Source organism: Macrosteles quadrilineatus, unplaced genomic scaffold, assembly GCF_028750875.1.
Source record: "Macrosteles quadrilineatus isolate MER2022 unplaced genomic scaffold, UCM_ALF_1.0 Scaffold_2__2_contigs__length_208266976, whole genome shotgun sequence".
Taxonomy (NCBI): Eukaryota; Metazoa; Arthropoda; class Insecta; order Hemiptera; family Cicadellidae; genus Macrosteles; species Macrosteles quadrilineatus.
Genome location: NW_026542595.1, coordinates 173126965 through 173146882, shown reverse-complemented (window position 1 = coordinate 173146882; position 19918 = coordinate 173126965). Strand labels below are relative to the sequence as shown.

Here is a 19918-nt window from a genome sequence, read left to right as displayed (position 1 = left end):
GTCTATGTTTAACACTTAATATACTTGAAATTGATTTGGTTTAAACCTTTACTAAAAGAAATTTCGAAATTTAACGTTTAAATCCGTACGTTTGACGTTTAATAGGTTATAACGTATTTAAAATTATACACATAAATAATTACAACGTCTTGGAAACGCAAACTTTATTGACATGCCGTAGGCCTACACGAAAACGGAACCTAACAAGGATGCTTTAAACAGCTACATTAAATAACCAGAGGTCAAACAGGTTTACACAACATAACAAAACGAAATTTCCCCGAGAATGTGGGCGCCACTTGGTTTGTATATCATTGGTATGTACCACGTTTCACGTGGTTTCTCCAGTAACCCATGACCTGGTCACTTTCACAAACCGGAAATGTGATCTGCCCTCGACCACTGCTAGCCTCGACACAAACCACTTTCACACTCGTCCTGCGGGGTAATTGGATTAGTTACTCTTCGTCGCATCCCAACATCTCTACATCACGGTCTGTGGTCATTAAACTTGTTTGGTTGAGATCTCAATAGACCTCATTACATATTATTTAGGATTTTATGTCGCTGTTTGAAAATAGTAATTCTTTTTATTTTTGTACAGGAACAGGTCTACGATTGTGAAATAATGTACCGATTATTTAGATAGCGGGTGTTTTTGAGGAGAGAGCCATCACTCTTAAAATTTGCCATATGATGTTAGGTTGGGTTAGGTTAGGACGACTAACCTAACCTAACCTAACTTAGCCTAACGCCACTTTACCTATAGCCTAGCCTAACCTGACCCAACTTAGCGTAACCTAACCTAACCTAGCCTAACCTTACCCAACCTAACCCAACTTAAAACCGTTAAAGGAACCGTTGTCCCAACGTGATTAAAACTGCATTTCATTTTGTTATTATATTTTTAATGCATTCAATTATTCGTAATCCCTGAACTAATATTTTTTTAAGCAACAATTATTTAATTTTTCAAATGTTTCTATTATGATTTCCTTTACTATTTTTTTTTTTTTAATAGCAACCCAGCGGACGCACAGGCAGCACTTGGCTATGTCTGCTGATTTTCTAAAAAAATCAATTATGTTAGTACAGAAATTTTTCTTTTTATTTTAGTTTTAGTTTATATTTTGTAATTGTAACGTTAAGAAGTATGTATTTTGTATTCTGTATATTATGTGGAAAATAGTTATTTGTGCAACTAGTGAGCAAAGTTAGCAATTGACTCACTCGAGAGAAATACTTACTCACGAGCCGTAGGCGAGTGAGGAATGGTTTCTCGAGTGAGGCAATTGTACTTTGCACTCGAGTTGCACATTATATTTTTCCTACAGTTACCATAAAACAAATAAATTGGTGAAGAAACGTAACATATTTTTACACAGAAGTGAACTTTTAATATAACATTTAATGTGAAGTGACAAATACAACAGTACAACAGCTGACCAGCTGATTTACAGCCAATGCTGCCAACGTATTTCGCGCGCATACGACCTTGTCTGCATTACGCACTCACTATTTCGTGGCTTCACGTTGCAAATCTGGAGTGAGACAAAGTAATTAGAGTGAGACAATGTTAACATTGTCTCACTGATGAGCGAATTGGCCACATTGCTTTCTCAAATCAGTGAGAGAACATGTACATTGTTAGGTAACCGTAGGAAATAAACATATTATTTCATTCATTCGTTCGTTCATTCACTTGGCCTAACCTAACTTAGCCTAACCTAACCTAAACTGACCTAATCCAACCCATGCGTAGGGCAACTTCTTATATTGTTGTGGCAATTTTCTTTAAAAGAACATGATAGCCTATAGATCATTCAAAACAGTATTCACTCATACAATATATGACCAGAACTCATTGAAATTATGTAAAAAGGTCAAAGTAAGGCATATAACCTTGCGGGATACCATATAGTGCAAGGAAGTGATTTTATCTTTTTAATTAATTTTCTTTTGTACATTTCCCAAACCACATTTTTCTAAAGTTTTCTAGTATATCATTTTGAATGAAAATACTAAGAGTACTTCCTCACAGTATTTTTATTAAGAGTAGTTAAAAAATTAACTTTAAATTACACAGATTTAAGTATTGGTAACTTTAAGGGCCTTAGGATTATAAAATTCTGGTGTATAACTGGTGTCTCTGTTTTTAGTTATTTAGCATTTACTGAGTTATATTATTTACAACATGAATAGTGGGTTATTTACAATAATTTAGTTAAGAACGTTTAATTACACATCCTGTCAATCGCAAATAACAAGATAAAAACCCTTAGCTTTGTACCAACACCACGATCCAGTGGTAAACGCTAAGAGTATAGAATCGTCTTGTAGGGAAAGGATAGCACAAACTAAATATGTCATCTTGATCAACACCCTAGTTCATTCAGAAGTAGATTTAATTGTACAATGTCTCTCACGAACATCTAGATCAGCGTTGCGGTCTTCTCATAAACGATAATTATTCAGTGTCATGGTTCTGAACATTTAGACTGGGCGAAATAACGGAGGTGACAAGACACTATGCGATGTGCGCTGATTACAACCAACACGTAGATCTGTGGTGGATGGTTACCAAAGCGGAAACGAGGAAACAGACAGATATTTCGCCCACCTTAATTTAAACGTTAAATGTGCGATGTTTTCCTCTTCGGAACGGTAGAGTTGATAAACATATACTGGTACCTGTATGTAAGTTAAATCAGATATCCCACGTTTAAACTCAACAAATGCATTAATTTCATAAATGTGCACAACTAGTGAGCATTTTACAAGTGGCAGCGATTACATTTTTACTTCCTCATTAACCCGAAAAGTATTTTTAAGTTATGGTTGTGTTTTTGTGTACAACGCCACAAACTATAGCCTACCTGTGTATGTGGTCGAAGCATTTCAACGACAAATCGTTAACTTACTCCACAGTAACGTGTGGTAATGCACAGTTAGCGACCGGCGTCACAGAAGGTGCCAAGTTATCACTGGTGACCTCCGAGGCCAGAGGTCACAGGTCACTTGGGGACTGGTCAACTTATGTGCGCTGAGGAAAGTGAAGTGACTAGCGTGCCAAGCCTAGTTGGCAGTCATAACAGCGATACCGAGTGGAAACTAGTCTAATTACACCCTAGTTATAGGTAATGTAGAAGTATATAGATAGTTTTTAAGGAGAGAGCCGTCACTCTTAAAATTTGCCCTGTGATGATTGTAATCCAGGTTAGGTTAGGACGACTCACCTAAACTGACCTAACTTAGCCTAACGTCACTTTGCCTATAGCCCCTACCTTGCCCATAGCCTAACCTAACCTAGTTTTAAGTAATGTAGAAGTATATAGCGTAACCAATATGCAACTAATAAATAACGGCTTCACATTTTAAGTTTGTGTGAGAAGTCTACTTGGACTAATCCAAGTCAAAAGTTGTAATTTAAAAACACGACCACTTTAGCTTTATTGCTTTTTCTTTTTATGTATGACAGTGTTGTTTTATTTTTGCAAACATTCGAATATTATAATCTGCATAGTTAAGTAAAGGGGTCAAAAATCCTCCCAATGAAAACAATATTAATAATTAAATGCCATATTCAGTAGTAAAGAAAATAATAGTTAGCCTACTGACGTGTCTCAATTATTATGTTTAGGTTATGGTTTTAGTTTAAGGTAGATTATAACTAGAGTTATTTAATAATCCAGTCTTTGTGATGTACATAAATAGTTACCTAATCAACTGGCTACCCTTCACTACTGTAAGCTAGAAACACCGACCACGGTATTTTGTGGATTATGCCTAATTAATTATAACCAAATACAAACTAATATATTAAAAATCGTGTTACCTACACGGTTTTACATAAACCCTTTATTATAGTGTTTTTGCGAATAGCTTTAAAATTTTATTACTATTCCAAAAACACAATTATTATAAAAATATTTAAGCAGACGATAAATGAGAACATATTGGAACTTAATATAGGTAAAGGCGTGTAGCACATAATGCGGAACTGATAGTGCATTGTGTGGGTTATATACCTTTAACTTAGACCTTGGCATACATAAACTTACCTACCACGCCTACCCTCTTTACAACTCCTTTATGCTGAGAGCTTGGTTTGTTTCATTGAAATAAGTTAGTGGATTAAAAATCTGTAATGAAGGTACAAAGAACTTTAAAAATACACGAAGAAACACTGGATTAGTTACGCCATTCAGGCATTTGTGGATGGCAATAAAAAGCCGCAAAATCCAACATAAATAAGGATTTTTTTGTAAAAAGCTTTGTATTGAAAGATTATCTCGGCAAACCACCACTTTAGTTGTTTAAGCCAATTAAATAATTGATATTGAGTGCACATAATCTATATATTAGGCAAGGATGTTTCTTTAAACCATTTTTCTCATCTCGTGTGCATTGCAGGGAAAATCTACGCATGTTGGAAAGATATTTTCCTGCAGGTGTGCAGAATCCCTTTATAAATGATAATATGCTAAAAAAGCACAAAAATGAATTTAAAATAAAAAAATTAACATGTGCCTTAGGGGTTGCCTTGCTGGTGACAAAATAACAACGCAATATAGAAACAGAACAACAGAAAATCAAAACAAATTAAAGAAATTCCAATCACATGACTTATTTACAGTCTGGGGTGACAGTAGGGAAATCTGTACATTATGATACATATCTTTGGTCGAGTTTTCGACCACTGGACGACCTCTAGTGTAATTTAACAAACACGTAGGATACAACTGAAACAACAATTAGACGTAGATTAAATACTTCAAAAATATTTGAGGCTCTTTTTAGAAAATACGCTCCGTTGTAAAGGGAAGTACAAATTAAATCAATACTTGTTTGACTGTTTATACTACATCCAGTATATGTTGCAGTCAAATATCCAAGAAAAAATGTCACATTAAATCCTATTGGGGGTCAGTTCAAAAATATTAAAAACATAAATACAAATTTAAATAATATCTCTAAGCGTTCAGGAATAAATTGGTAGTAGGAAAACCAAAGAGGATAAAATCAACGCTCAAGTGGTGTGAAAATAAGCAATTGTATTTTGACTTAAGTTTGACTTTAGTTAGTTTAGGTGATTGAGGTACTCGTAAAATGGAGTTTTGTTATTTTTCGACTTAAGATGCCAAAAGCGTTCACTTATTCAACAGTTTACACAATATACTTGGTTATCAAGGTAGTTAGGGAAAATGGATTACCAACTTTCCAATAAGAAAACATCAAGGGACCAATGAATAATAACGAGGATAAAATATACATAAGGTTACGGCTCTTGAAATTAAATTTGAGTGTAACATCATCTTTCCTCAATTGAACATAAATATTAAAAGCTTTATATATACATTTTAAACGGATTTCCCATCAAATCTAGCTCATGATTTGTCGGGTAATGTTTATAGAATGTTTATATTTCGTAACTTACATAAGCTAAGTAATAATTTTTGTGAACCAATTTGAATATACAATATTTAAATTCATTACATAATTAATTCATCTGACTTAAGCTTCTTCTTAAAAATAAAAATACAGCTGTAATAATTCATAAGTAAATTGTAAACAGTAGCTTTGGAAAAAATCTAATAAACAGTAACACCTTATTTATGTTATAGTATACGAGTTAGATTTCTACGTCAAAACAAATACTAAATCTATACATAATATAATGTTTTATTATTTTAAAATATTATCTTCCTTAAAAAAAAAAAACACTTTTGTCCAAAAACACACGGAAAGCAGTGGTGCTATTTAAAAACTCTTCACGAAAGTATAATAACATTCTCTTACCCCAACTTATGTTTTTACACACTAGAAACAACGGCGAAGTTTCTACATAGCCTTATCAAATTACCAAGTTCCGAGGACCTACACAAGTCTAATACAAAGTTATGACCACAACAGGCTTGGCTCTATTCTCTCAGATGAATTGTTTATGTCCATCTCGTAAACAGATAAAACGTTGTATCAGCGAGTCAAGTAACAAGTCTGTTACTTTAGGAAATTAAATAAGTAAGATAAGAAAAACAAATTACGTGGCAGTTATTTTTTATTGAATTTACCATATAGGAAATAAGCTATTACCGTAGTACTCATGGTAAGACATGGACCCGGGACCGATTTACTTTTTCGTTTCGAGGTCCCTAGAGGCCAAAAACACAATCCGTTCAAATTCATATATATGTATGTTAGCATGATAACTCGAGCAAAAATGATCAGATTTTTACGTAATTTGATATAAACGTGCAAACCTACATTTATTCGAACGAGTTCCCGAGCCAGCATGATCAGACTATGGGAACGGGGGTTTATGGGGAGTTTTACGGGGTAAAAGTTGGTTTTCCATTTTTGACCCAAAAAAACATAAAATTTAGCAATTTCTTTTCAAATTTTAAAAACTGTTATAGTTTTGCTTATTTATCAACATATTTTGATCAAATTTGGAAAATGCATTTATTGATTTCTGAACTATTAACACAAAAAGCACACTTTTACCCTCCCTGTTTGAGCAAACCTAAGTAATCGTTAAACTAATTCTATTTATATAGGGAAAAAATGTGATATTTTTAAGAAGGCATTTTAGTGTAAACCCAATCAAGCAAATGGAAATTCGCTTAGTATGCTGCGGCGGGGTATTTAGAATTACAGTGGACTTGGTACTCACTTTGATCCAACCTTATCCAAGCGAAACAAAACACAATATGTGTATATTTGATTGATTCTGGTTAAATTTGACTTACAAATAAACCCCTTTCGACGTAAATATCTTGATGCTAGGATAAAAAACTCATTCCACCAATAAATTTGAGCTCACACCTTTTAGCTATATGATACCTCTGGTTCAGAGCGAACCTCAATACTTATGCAATACGTTCAAGTAAACGTACAAGGAAAATAAAAAAAAAATGGAGGAGGAGAGCTCTTTAAAGGGGAACCTTTTCGATATCTAAAATCTTACCTACTAAAAAACATGCGGATTTTATTACAATTTAGTAATCAAATCTAATTTTACCGTGTCCAGAGGGTGTTGAAGTTATGCATTAATCATGGGATCTAACAAGTTGAAAGCACTGTCGTGGGCCTGCAAATTGCATTAGACAGTCTAAATAAGGGACGAATTGAATTTTGTTGTCTGCGAGTAGACATCAGCTACCTCAGTTATCCCTGTCCGTTATTTATGCTAACTGTCGAATGAACTTTCATTTTTGTCTCAATTGTTTGAAAAATAATTAAATAGTATTTTTGTATGTGATTGTAATCACTCAAAAACAATTTAATAAATTACATTCAGTTTTTTTTACTTTAAATTTTGTTTTTATTTGACCCTAAATAAATTTTGATTTACATTCTAGAGGCCAAGTGATTAAGGAAGGGAAAACACAAAACCTTTTTCAGGTAAAAAAAAAACTATAAGTGATAAAAAACTATGGGGACTTCGTATTATTAAACTTAAATTGCGAAAGTTCGACCAAAAAAGAAATATTTCGAAAAAGAGATCTTAGATTGAAATTCCGCAAGCTCTCCTAATAATTACGCTGTGATTGCTAGGTAGGTTTTCCAAATTGAATGAAACTGGTAGACATTAAGAGTTGTAGAAATGTAGAAAGTGTCTAGTTTCAACTTGACCAACAATTCTATCACTTCTGACCCTGAGGCCGGCCAGTTCGTGTCTGTAATATCCCAGAGAATACGAGGTCTGTAGAACAGTTGATGCAAATTATTGCGTTTTATGTATATTTTCGAATCCTTGTAAATCCATAATCGTGTTAGAGAATAAAACAAAAAAATCTTGTAAGGATTTCTACAGTTTTCTACAAATGAAGATTGTCTGTAACTTGCAAACCTCAGTTATTTATCTAAATAGGTTATATCTCATGAGTAGATGAAGTCAGCATCAGCACCTACTATAGGCTAAACAATACCAGTAGATCAAACTAAATTTCGAATTTGACACTAGCTTAGAAAAATTCAGATCCCATTATGTCAGTTAAATGACATGCCATATTTTATTTTCCTACCCTGATTCTGACGGATTTAGCAGAAACAATTTTTAATGTCTAAATTGAAAAAAAACTTAAGTTAACTTAAGTATATTTTAGAAGTAAGTTCAATTTTGCTAATAACGAATAACAAAACTTTAACGGCTACGATGTAATAAGCAGAACGAAGAAATCTCAGAACAAAATTAGTTACACAGAAATAATAAAGTAAAACAAGATATTCCATGTGCGCCAATTTTCTTTAAATGTTTTCCTAAGCGAGATGAAAAGTCCCGAAACCATTAAAAGTTTGATTGACAACCTTAAAAGGTTGCCTCAGCAATTGGATGAAAGAAGTTGTATTTTCTTATTAAATTTCATATAAATGAGGATTCTAAATATACACTTCTTACAAGATCAATATGGGTTTCTTGAAAAGCATGAAATGACATATCGATTTAGTACCGTAGTTTAATCCCTGCTTCAGGAATTATTGGAGATTTTATGAAGACAGCCTTTTTACTTGCATAGAAACAAGTTTATCAAGTAAAATTATTAATGTTTGAGCTGGTGTCCGGAAATACTCATTGCCCTACAGAACGAAATAAAATCCCATTTTATCAAGCAGGCGGCAAACAGCTTTTTTGTCGACCAAAAACACACATAGAAAGTAAATTAAAACAAAATAATGTGGCAGAAATATTTTTTTCAAAATTTTCTGAAGTATTTGTACATAGATGTACTTTGAGGATTGAAGGAGTCTTATACAGTTTTATGCTAAAACCCAAACTAACGTATCGGAGGAACCTTTCTTCAAAGTACTTGCATTTGAACCAAGGGTTTAGGGGGACTGCCTACTCGGTCGACCCCTTTTCCCAAAAATATAGTATTTCACTTTTTGTAGACAATGAAGACACTGAAAAATTATGATTTAGTAATCTGATATATATTTTTCTACTTACACAGGATTCCTTGTGTCAGGGATGTCCCTGTTGCTAGCCAGACGGTCGGACGCAGCTTGGTTGAACTTGTTGCGGTTGTAAGGGTCTTCGCCCGTCCTGAGGGCGCCGCCCGCGACGTAGCTTCGCTCGTCAAAGTAGTTCCAGGCGATACCTCCCCCTGCTAGAGCTGCCGCCCCCGTGCCGCCTCCGGGGTGTATCACTGTAGGCAGCGACGTGTCGGGGAACCCCTCCGACGGCTCTAGCGCCACCAACCCATCCTTCAACCTCAGGGCGCGGTTCTCCTCCGGCTGGAAAAGAAAATGAATATGAGAGGGAGAACATTAAACTATCCAGTAATAGGTGGATGGGCTGATTAGGTGCAAGTATTATTTCTTTGACATGGAATTCAAGTTTCACCGATTCTCAGAGATTACAAGTCAATTGAAGGACACTGGTTCCTTCTAGGGATGATTGAATACATCGACAGTAGGCCAGTGGGGGTTGGTCATCACCATCATACACTATGCTAATAGATCAACCGATGGATTTTTGTGTATTATACTAATGTATTCAGGATTCTTAACATACAGGAATTGCTGAACCATTTCGTGTTTTGGTGTACGACTAAAAAATGTTCTCATAACTCATATGCCAAGATAACCATGACCAGATTTGTATACTTTTGATTGTTGAGTAGTAATATTCAATGAAATTTATGCGTGTGAAAACCTAGGAGTGTAAAATGTCCTTTTCTTTTTGATCAAAACCGTCATACTTGTTCTTCGATTAATGTTGTTCAATCAAAATTAGTTGTTATAAATATTGGTTAAGAATATTATTAGCCGTTGCACTATTTTACAATGAACTATTTTACAACTGAATGTTGGTAAAAGAATTCGAACTTATTAAGCATAACAACATTTACTTGCTATGCATTTTGATGTCTCTTCATTACCTTGAACAGTGTGGTGTCTTTATTTAAACAAGTAAAAGTAAAACATTTATTGTTTTAGCGATGTTCTAAAATCATAAAAATAAATTCTGAACATGTCTTATTACTCTAATAAACACATTACGATATAAACGATCTAAAACCTTGTATTTATATTTTTAAAGAACGACTCACACACAAAATGTAAACAACAGAACTCATTTGGAAACTTATTAAGATGATATGCAAACGGAAGTCACCGCCCTTTCTTGACTTTGCAGGTGAACTAATCATAGCGCCTTCGGTGTTACAATCCGGGACAGAACCACTTGAAATTGCTTTTGTGACTAACTTAATCGCGATTGTCAAAGAACATTTAAGAGCAGATGAAAATAAGTGGTTAACTGTTTTTATTAAAGGAAAAGAAACTTTTCAGGAGAATTTGTAACAGTTTAAACACAGAAAGGTGTAAGGGATTCACTATAGTGCAAGTGTTAAATGACTTGAATAGCTAAACACGTGATTGTTATTTTAACAGCTGTATTGTAAGGTTCCGATTGGCTAGTCTTGGGCTACATAGGTAATTAATTCAATAACCTCACCACAGTATAGATACAAAGTTACCAAGCTGGAGACTAGTGGAGTTCAAATATTTTATAAGTTTTGAAAAATAAGTGAACGTCCCACAAAGCTAGATGCAATGAATTAGTGGACAAACAAAGATATAATGTGTTAAAGTGTAGTTTATAATTCTAAGATCATATACAAGTGTGTTTGATTCAAAAATTCTAAAATAAAAAACGCTAACCTCTAGAAGACTGCATTTAATTTAACTCCTCAGCCATGATTATATGACGATTTGCTAAAGAGATGGTAACCCAAAGTTAACTTTCTTCTTATGGGACGAAATTCATTCAATGGCTTTCCTTAAAAAACTGAAAACTTTCTAGAAAATATACATTTTATGTAGTACAACAGTTAAACAATTTCTCGTATTCCAGCAAACATAAGTCCTTGTACAGACTAGTGTTACATTTGTAAGTAGGGATTAATTTACAACTTATATATGACAACTATTACTCTAATTAAATAACAATCTTTTGTAGCTATAAACTAAATAAATTTAGTTTTTGCATGGAAGACACTATGAACAACCATGACGATTAATATCCAACCATCTCTCAAACAATTAATTCGTTTTCACGTACATTCACTTGATTAATTTCCCTGAATGTAATTAGAAAATACGAAAGTCAAATCCACACTGGCGTTGACAAGAAAGTGGTTAGCATGCACTGGAGACACGCTGTTATTTGTGGCTAATTCCAACCGTTCTTGAAATCGCCGACTCGTGCCCTAAACAGACATAATGACACACGCCTGGCCAGAGGTCATGTGACCGCGGTGGAGTTGCTGGAGTCAAAGTTCTGGAGTCTTGGGGACTAGAAATGGACTTTCACATCTATTGCCCTCGACATCTGGTTGAATAGAGGTGGTGAGGGATAGTTTGAATACTCAGGGTGACTTTTTAAAAACGCAATCCAAATTACACGTGCTGAAAGACACTTGACGATAAAACAAGTTTATATTTTGGAATACATGTCTTCATTGCCAGTCAGGTATGCTTTGTCGCATAGCTATCTACAAGTTTTGACTTTGACTATTGATTAATTGAAAAAAAATATACAAAACAACATGGCTGACAGTGCGAGAGGATATGAGTATGAGACGAAATTCAAATTGCCAAATGTTTTGTAAACTTCCTTACCTTTTCAAGCATTAGTGGGATAAGAAAAATTATGCCTAATTCACATTATCAAATGGATTTCAAGAACGAAAATTTCCTCGATACTTTTACTTGTTTATTTTTGGAAATTGGTATTTTTGTCACAAAAAATTCAAAGTTGTCATGAACTAACTGGATATGGAAACCAAATTCTAATTTGCGCGACAGTACTTATTAAACAGATTTCAGGCCCTATGAGTATTGGCAAAATGGAAATCGACCGAGAAAAACATCAACTCATCACAACAAAAAATATATTTTAAATAAATATTTAAACATTACGTGCTTTAAAAATGTGGAAAAATCTAAATTAGCTTAAGGCTTGATTTGAAACCTTGTAGACGATTTGAAGTAAAATAAAAAATACCCTTAAAGATAAGAAATTGCTGTAAAGATTACGGTAAGTCTGGAAGGACTTAGGTTCAATCGAGCTATAATCAATCTCACCGCATCTTAGCGGCTGTGTCGTCGCCGCGGGTTTTGTTCTCGTTAATGACATTTTCTTTCGTGCTTCCGATTTTTCATCAAGACTCGGATCGATTTAAAACTTAAATGTAGTTGGTGAGTGTTATCTTGAGCAAAATATTGTCACTTATTGAAAAACTTTGTTTTTTATAATAAAGTTATAGGTGAGTAGATCAACGATTATGATGTCACAAAGTAAGGGTTATTTAGAAATACAAAAATGCAATATGTTTTTTGCATGAGGAATTTCTAAAATTGGAACATTTATACACGGCATTCTACGAATCACTACAGCATAAAATTTAAAAATACCTCTAAGAACAAATTTATATTCATTACTTTATTACACTCATATTGCACTGCGAATCGGAAACACTGTTAACAATTTCACAATGTTTTGTCACTGGTGAGGAGTACATAATTGAAATATAGATCAGTACCGATCACTACTTTGTAATGACCAAGGGGACATGTGTTCCAAACTGAACTAACTTTTTTTCTCTAATCAACAAAGAATTGTGCTTTACGAACACACAAAATTTGGTAAATGCCTACTATAGCTTTTTACATTTTAACAGGAAACTTTGATATGCAAATCGCCTAGATAGAAATCGTCACATATCAAAACACTGAATAAAACAATGCCTAAATTAAATTTGAGTGGTTAGATCAACAAACAGTCGAAACACAAAGGGGAGTTTGTATTGGCTGAGCAATTGTATTGATGTATTTATGGCAAAACATGAACAATTCAGCGAGAAGCAAGAGCCAAGTTGCCTGGATAGTTTGTTGTGGTCATAACTTCGCATCAGACTAGTTTTTTGTACAAGGCTTTCAGCGTTGTGTACCTCAAAACTTTGTAATTTGATAACACAGACATTGTTTAGTGCAGGGAATCCTTAAAGGTAATGTGGAACCTTTTTTATGAGGTAAACAAACATTTAGTCCATCTATAATTTTTTTGACCGGGTGAAAGGCCTATATACGACTGAATAAAAAAATATTTGTCTATAGAAAAATGTTTTTAAAGCGTGAAAGAGTTGTAAAATCACTGTTAAAAATAATTGACTACGATGCAACTCTTAAATATCTATATTTTCTTAACATAGTCGTTGGCATTGGTTCCTTGTAAGCTAATAACTTCTTCACAAACATAAAAATTAGCAAAATTTGGTGAACATTTTTACGACTTTATCTCCTTTTGTGTAGTGTTGTAATAATTTAACTAGCCTACCTAAATCATGATAAAAATTTTTATCATGAAAAAAAGAAAATTGTCTGCTTTGAATAATCGTCATTGTGAACTTGATGTAACGTTCGAATTCTGCAATATGCTTACAAAAATTCAAGATAATCCAAGTTCATTTAACTAAAGTATTAGGTTTTCAGTTATTAGAGCGTCGCATACTTTAAGCTAAGTTAAAATTAAGGGTGTATACTTATCTACTTAATGAGTAGTTTTATTAAATATCTACATACTATCAGATTTATGGAAACAAAAGATCAAACCGTCAAGCAAAATTGGAAAACAAATTGTAAAATGAGCACAAGTATGATCAAGTTCTCGTATAAGTGTATTCAGCACAAGTATGTGTATTGTGTATTGTGTATTCATGATATTGCGGGGCTAAGAGTCAGTTGTGGACAAACGAAGGACGTCTTGAAGAGGAAAGAGGCCTTCACGGTGCCTCAAGAGCCCTCCATATATTCAATAGACTGCGCCTACTTCAACGTTGTAGGCCTACAATAAGGATACACAACTAGTCAAACGGCTAAAAATAGCAAGTTTCTTTTTGACGCACCTTATAATCCGGCAAGTACAAATAAATTCATAAATTAACGTGTCAAATACTTGACAACAAGTGTGAATTAATTGTTTAATACTATAACATTTTTATGCTATCCATTCAAACGAGTGTTGCCCGAAGATGAACAGTAGTTACTTAAAGAGGGTTCCACCCGGGTGGTTATCACGTAAACATGTTCCTTCAAAAAAGAACCTCGTTGCATTATTTAAGTGTTTATCGAGTTGAAATAAACTGTAAAATATTCACAAAGATCCAAACTATGCCCTGGATGAACTAAAATAATTGTTTCTTTAAGTATTTACAAAATCGTGTAAATAATTTAAATTCGTAAATTAGTCTTTTTCACGTGTAGTTTTAGCTTCTAAATAATAGTTAAACGTTAATTTATCCCCATCCATTGCAAGCTCTGATATGTTAAGAGCACAAAAAGCACACAGTCATAGGAAACAAATTAGTTTGAGTGTTGAGTGCTTGTACCGTAGAGGCATGTTTAGAAACATTAGCATGTTCAGCAGCCATCTTAAATAGACCGGGGAGAACCCTCTCTTACAGTTGGTTTTATTTTAGGCAATATTACAAATTTTAGGGTAAAACAGAAAATTATTTAAACCAAGAAAAAGTAATTTCATAAATTAAGTGTTTATAGAGTTAAAATAAACTGTAAACTATTCACAAAGATCCAAACTATGCCCTGGATGAACTAAAATAATTGTTTCTTTAAGTATATGTATATGCCAAACCATATGTTTTAAGGAAGGAAATTAATGAGATAACGATATCCCTAACATGATATCCAAATAGTGTTCTCCAAACATAGCTCGGTCCCCAAGTTATTTGCCCATAAGAAAACTATCACGTTTTCTTAAACGATTTGAATTATCTTGCTACCAAACAAACATGGTACAACAAGACGGTGTCCTTTAAATACGATAGCGAGATATTTTCCCTGAGCAAAGCTCGGTCCCCAAGAGGCAGGTCAGTGTCCCAGCTCTCTACTCCGTGGTCCATCGGTCCCCAGCCGCGGACGTTCCCCATCATCGGTTTTTGCGCTTTGCCGCTCTGACTGATGGAGAATACCGCGACGAAACGGTCGAAAGCGCAAGAAGAACTGATGATGCCGCTTTCGATAGCCCAATAAGCAGGTGCTGATAGATGTTTTTATACATTAGAAGCAAATAAAACCAACAATAAGGTACGAGCAAGGATGCGAATCGTACGATGGGATTTTGATTGTTTTTTTACATGCAAATCAAATCAAAAACCAGTTTTATTTAAAAAATGTTTTACAATATATATACACACGAGAAATACGAAAAAATAGTCCCGCATAGGCCGTGCAAGACCTGTGCACGGACGAGCTCTATTACAAGTTGAAATTAATATAAAAATAAAAATAAATTTATCAAGATCAAGATATTATTTACAACTAAGTTATGAAACAGATACAGGAACAGGTAATTCTAAGTAAAAGTGGTCGAGTGAATGGAGTTGCAGTTACTTATGTCTGTACGCTAAATATTGTTTGGTGTACTGGTGTATTAATTATTGTTAGGTATTGTATACTGATCTGATAAGTGTCTCAGACTGATCAAGCCCAATCTCCTACAGCCGTTTGTAAACTGTAAGAGATACCTGTAGGTTCCTATTCTCAGATAGCACAAGTTGTGTAGTTACTTAAGTGAATTGTTTTACATTATCGTGTAATTACGAAACGGCTTCATGGTGACAGTGGTTAAGTGAACTCGAATAATAAAAATATAAATTGCGGTTGACAGAAGTGCGGTTGATTTGGTTAAAGCCACAAAAATCGTCTTCATGATTCTGGCTACAGTTTATTTCATTAAAACGGAATCTGTTGATACCGGGAACCTTTAAAATTGTCTCAATTTTATAAAGATTTAAGATTTATATAGTTCACCGTCGGCTATCGAAGAAAGAAGAGACCCAACGTGTCAACTTGCGTTAAATTGTCTTAATATTAACCAAGAAGAAGATCCCCTCACAAACCTACAATTAAAGCGCGGTTTGTTCGCCCCACAAAATACTTGAACGAAAATGCCCCGAATAATTTGAAGATGAACAAAGGCTAGCTGAACAAAGTGAAGTAGAATGAATTCTATTTCACGCAGTGTAACATTGTTAAACACAAACCTGCCCATCCATCAAGCAAACCAGATGCCATTAAGCCCAGTTTTGGATACAGATGTAATATATGTAGAGAGCTGACAGTGACAGGGGCCATTTCAAGGTAGTTAACAATGTACCGAACCCCGCAGCGGAAAGCTCTATTCCGCCTTTATTGTTTTTTAACTGTGACTCTTATTGGCCATTTCGGTGATTTAATGTGGCAACATTTCACGCTTTGTTCCTTATTCAGAGGAATATCTGCAGATCTCTGTAGTTGTCATTTAAAATTCGGATACACTCGTGTTTGAAATAGCATTCGGAACTAGTTTCACTAGTTCACTAATTCTTTCATCAAATCATCAATCACTAGTTTTTTCTCTAGGACGCTAGGCACGAGCACGGGATTGTTTTTCACATTACATCAGGCTAGACCTAGGGGTTTCGGCATTATCACTTGGATGAAATATATTGGTGATTTGGCGGGATTTGATCCCGGGACCTCACGGACCGAAGTCCCGCGCTCTAACTACACCAGCTCGCTTCCCCACCACTAGTGGTATGTGGTTAGGTTAGGTTAGGTTAAGGTTTTCTAACTCTATTTATACTAACCTAACCTAACTACATTCCACTAGTGGTAGTGAAATAACGGAAAAGGTCCAACCATTCATGTCCACTTTAAATATTTTCAAAGAAAATTATACGGTAATGACTAATGAGGAAAAGGTTATTTTCATTCGGAAGTGTGTGGGTACTGTATACTAAAAGGATCGAACGAAAAATACTGTCTACACCCAAACGAAAAATCGTATTTGTAACAAATATTATTTAATTTAATAACAAGAATGTGTGTGAAAAAAGGACGAAAGCCTAAAAGAAAAACTTTTTATTCACACTTGCGTGTCTACTACAGATGTTATGGATCCATTTTTTTTTATTTCTTTCCTGATTACTTCACAAATTATCTACAAGATGCTAGGTTACCCGTTTATCTGTCCTAGTAATTTACAAGTCGTCTAGATGACAGCCAGTTTCGACGTCCTATGGGGCCATTCTCAAGCAGGATGGCGCAAATCCTGCAGGGTGTCATTATGAGCCTTAAAAACACACATAATCATGACATCATACGAGTGATAGTTTTTACATCTACCCGCTTGAAATTGACACCATAGACATCGAAGCCGGTCGCCATATTTTGTGCTTGTAGATTACTTGAACAGAAAATGGTAACTTAACCTCTTGTAGATAAGTTGTGGATTTTAATGTTTTAAAGTTTAGAAAATAGTTCGCCTAGTGTAGGATAATAGAGTGACTAACAGTTTCATAGTTCATGAACGATTTCACAAGTGAAGTGTGTTCAAGTTGGGAAACTAATCTATTGACAGAGACAGTCTAACCTCATAGGAACTTAATTTTTGTGTGATAAATTGGTTAATATAAACCACTGCTACCTGTCTTTTGACCCTGACTGGCCAATGGTTTAAAAGCCAGACTCAGTCCCAAGAAGACGAAGGGTCAGGAGACAGGTTCCATTATACAGACTATAGGTTAATTTTTAAAGAATAATTTTAGTAGTTTAAAATTCACATTTGTATATTACAGATCTTGAAGAATTAGTTTTTAATGCATTTTATACCAACAAGGTCAACATAATAGAAGTTAAGTATGCATCGATAACTTCGTTAAGGCTATTACTTCCTTGTTCGTAAAAGCCTCAACGCGAGTATCTATATACGCAAATCCTTTCCTTCCACAAAACCCTTAATATTCTCTTTGTCTCTTCGTGATTTCTATTCTGGGTCCTGAATACAAATTATCTTTTATACTGGATATGAAACCGTATCATAGCATGAATAACGATGTTATTATTATGTACATTAATAATATTGACCAGTATATTATTGATAATTGACCAGTACGATGACGTTATCACAAACTAAAACAATACATATTATGAACATTCGAATATTTCCTGAACCGTAGGTTCGAATCGTTAAGTCTTTTAAGTACTCTGTACAGAGTGTAGAACTTATACTCCTTTTTTAATAGTCATTGAAAAGATTATGTGCTACATTTTTCCATTGTGTGTAGGCAAGGTACTAAAATCTTGTAAAAAACTTCTTCATCGAGTATAAAGTAACTAAAAAATAAAGGATTCCGTTTCAGCCACTCTGTCAACTTTTACATTTCGTTGATTTGGCTCAGCTCCTCAATTTAGTGCATTAGATAGATCAAAGAGTAAAAAATGAGATTGAATAAAGGGTGTTTCCATTTCTGTTATTTTAAAAATTTTTAATAGTGAATTATTTATTTATTTTAACTTGTTAATTTGTTTTATTTTTATTTGTCATTTAGATAGTCGTGTACATTTAAAATATTTTATATAATTTTTGTTTAACATTGTTAAACTCAGACTGCTTTATTCCATTTTATTTCAAACATCAATACTATTAGTAAGTGCAATAACCTGTTATGAAAAAGATCCCACAAAATAAACCATTTGTGTAATGTTGTAAAGGTCTGATACCAAGAAGCCACAAAGGTTTATACACCCTTCACAGCATTATCGAGAAATACTTTCCATTTACTCTTTGTGCGTTCATCTTTGTTGATACTCAATTCTGAACGAAAAAAGTACTTTACACGTAAATTATCACTACAGAACCATTCATGAACTACATAGTCTGTCAATAGTTCCAGGAATCTCTGAATGCTTTCTGCAGTCTATGAATGTTAAACGATGCGATTCGAAGCATCTAGTGTTCTTTTATAAATATTAAACAAACCGGTTTCACGAGTAAAGATTATGATCACCACAAAACACTGTTGAATTTTTAATAAATAATCCTAAATAAGTTTGGTATCGCAGGTTTGTTTAATATAAATGTTTCTGATGGTTTTCAAAACCGTTTGTCTTAAATTTAAATTGGATATCCTACCAATCCTGGCCTAACGAAGGGGTAAAGAAGACATAGTGAATAAAACGATAGTTCTCTTTTCTAATTGTTTTAACAACTATTGCAACAAGTTAATACTTTATCTTTAACTTGCTAATTTAAAGCGTAAGTACTGTACCAACTAGTGTTATTGATCTGTATGTAAATAATGTGCATGAAGTGTTTCGCACCGTACATGAATACATAAGACTAGAATAACAAATTTACAATAGTGATTTCACCTTTGACCTACTTGCTACTAAACTCATTGAAATTGTTGTGTGCTGAAATAAGATTAAGTCGCAAAAAATGAAGATTATAAGTAAATTTTAAAAGTATCAGTTGAACAAAAAAAAAATGATAACTAAAAATCCAAATTTATTCTACTAAGACCTTTGCAATTGTTCCTTAATCTTTTCCAACACGTACAGTTTCATGGGGACCAAAATCATTTGCTTAAATAATTCCAAACCCACAATAAAAGCGATATGAGAACAATAAATCAAAATATAATGATCATAAGGTCATGTTTCGCACTGAACGATACCTGATGAAATATTTTGTTTGACGATTTTCCCTCTAGCTGTGAAATAACAATAGACAAATCGCGGTTCGAGTCCCTATTAAATTATTTTCAGCTTATATCGGGGGTTTTTAATTGGCGTAGGATGGCAATCCTGTTTTAATGATGCAATTATTTTACCCTCTGTATTTTGAAGTGTTATTTTTAACTGTCAGTTCACCATCGACAGTTATATAACATACAATTGAAAATGAATTTGTAATAACTGCAAGATAATTGTTGTGTTTTTCATGTATACATTTTTCAATAAAATTATACAATAAACATTTGAATCGTTATATTTTTAATACAGTAACGCAGCGTATAGATTATATGTATACAATAGTTTCAATCTTGACTATTTAATCTAGGTCAGG

The 19918-nt window shown here is 33.9% G+C and overlaps 1 protein-coding gene across 1 annotated transcript in view; it reads right to left on the bottom strand.

The window, feature by feature from the left end:
- LOC128988131 (polypeptide N-acetylgalactosaminyltransferase 2) overlaps positions 1-19918 on the bottom strand; it is a 243364-nt gene that overhangs the window by 18581 nt on the left and 204865 nt on the right. Inside the window, exon 2 of the mRNA XM_054409351.1 lies at positions 8951-9237. Within this exon, the coding sequence (XP_054265326.1) occupies positions 8951-9237 (287 nt within the window). The remainder of the gene's footprint in view (positions 1-8950; positions 9238-19918) is intronic.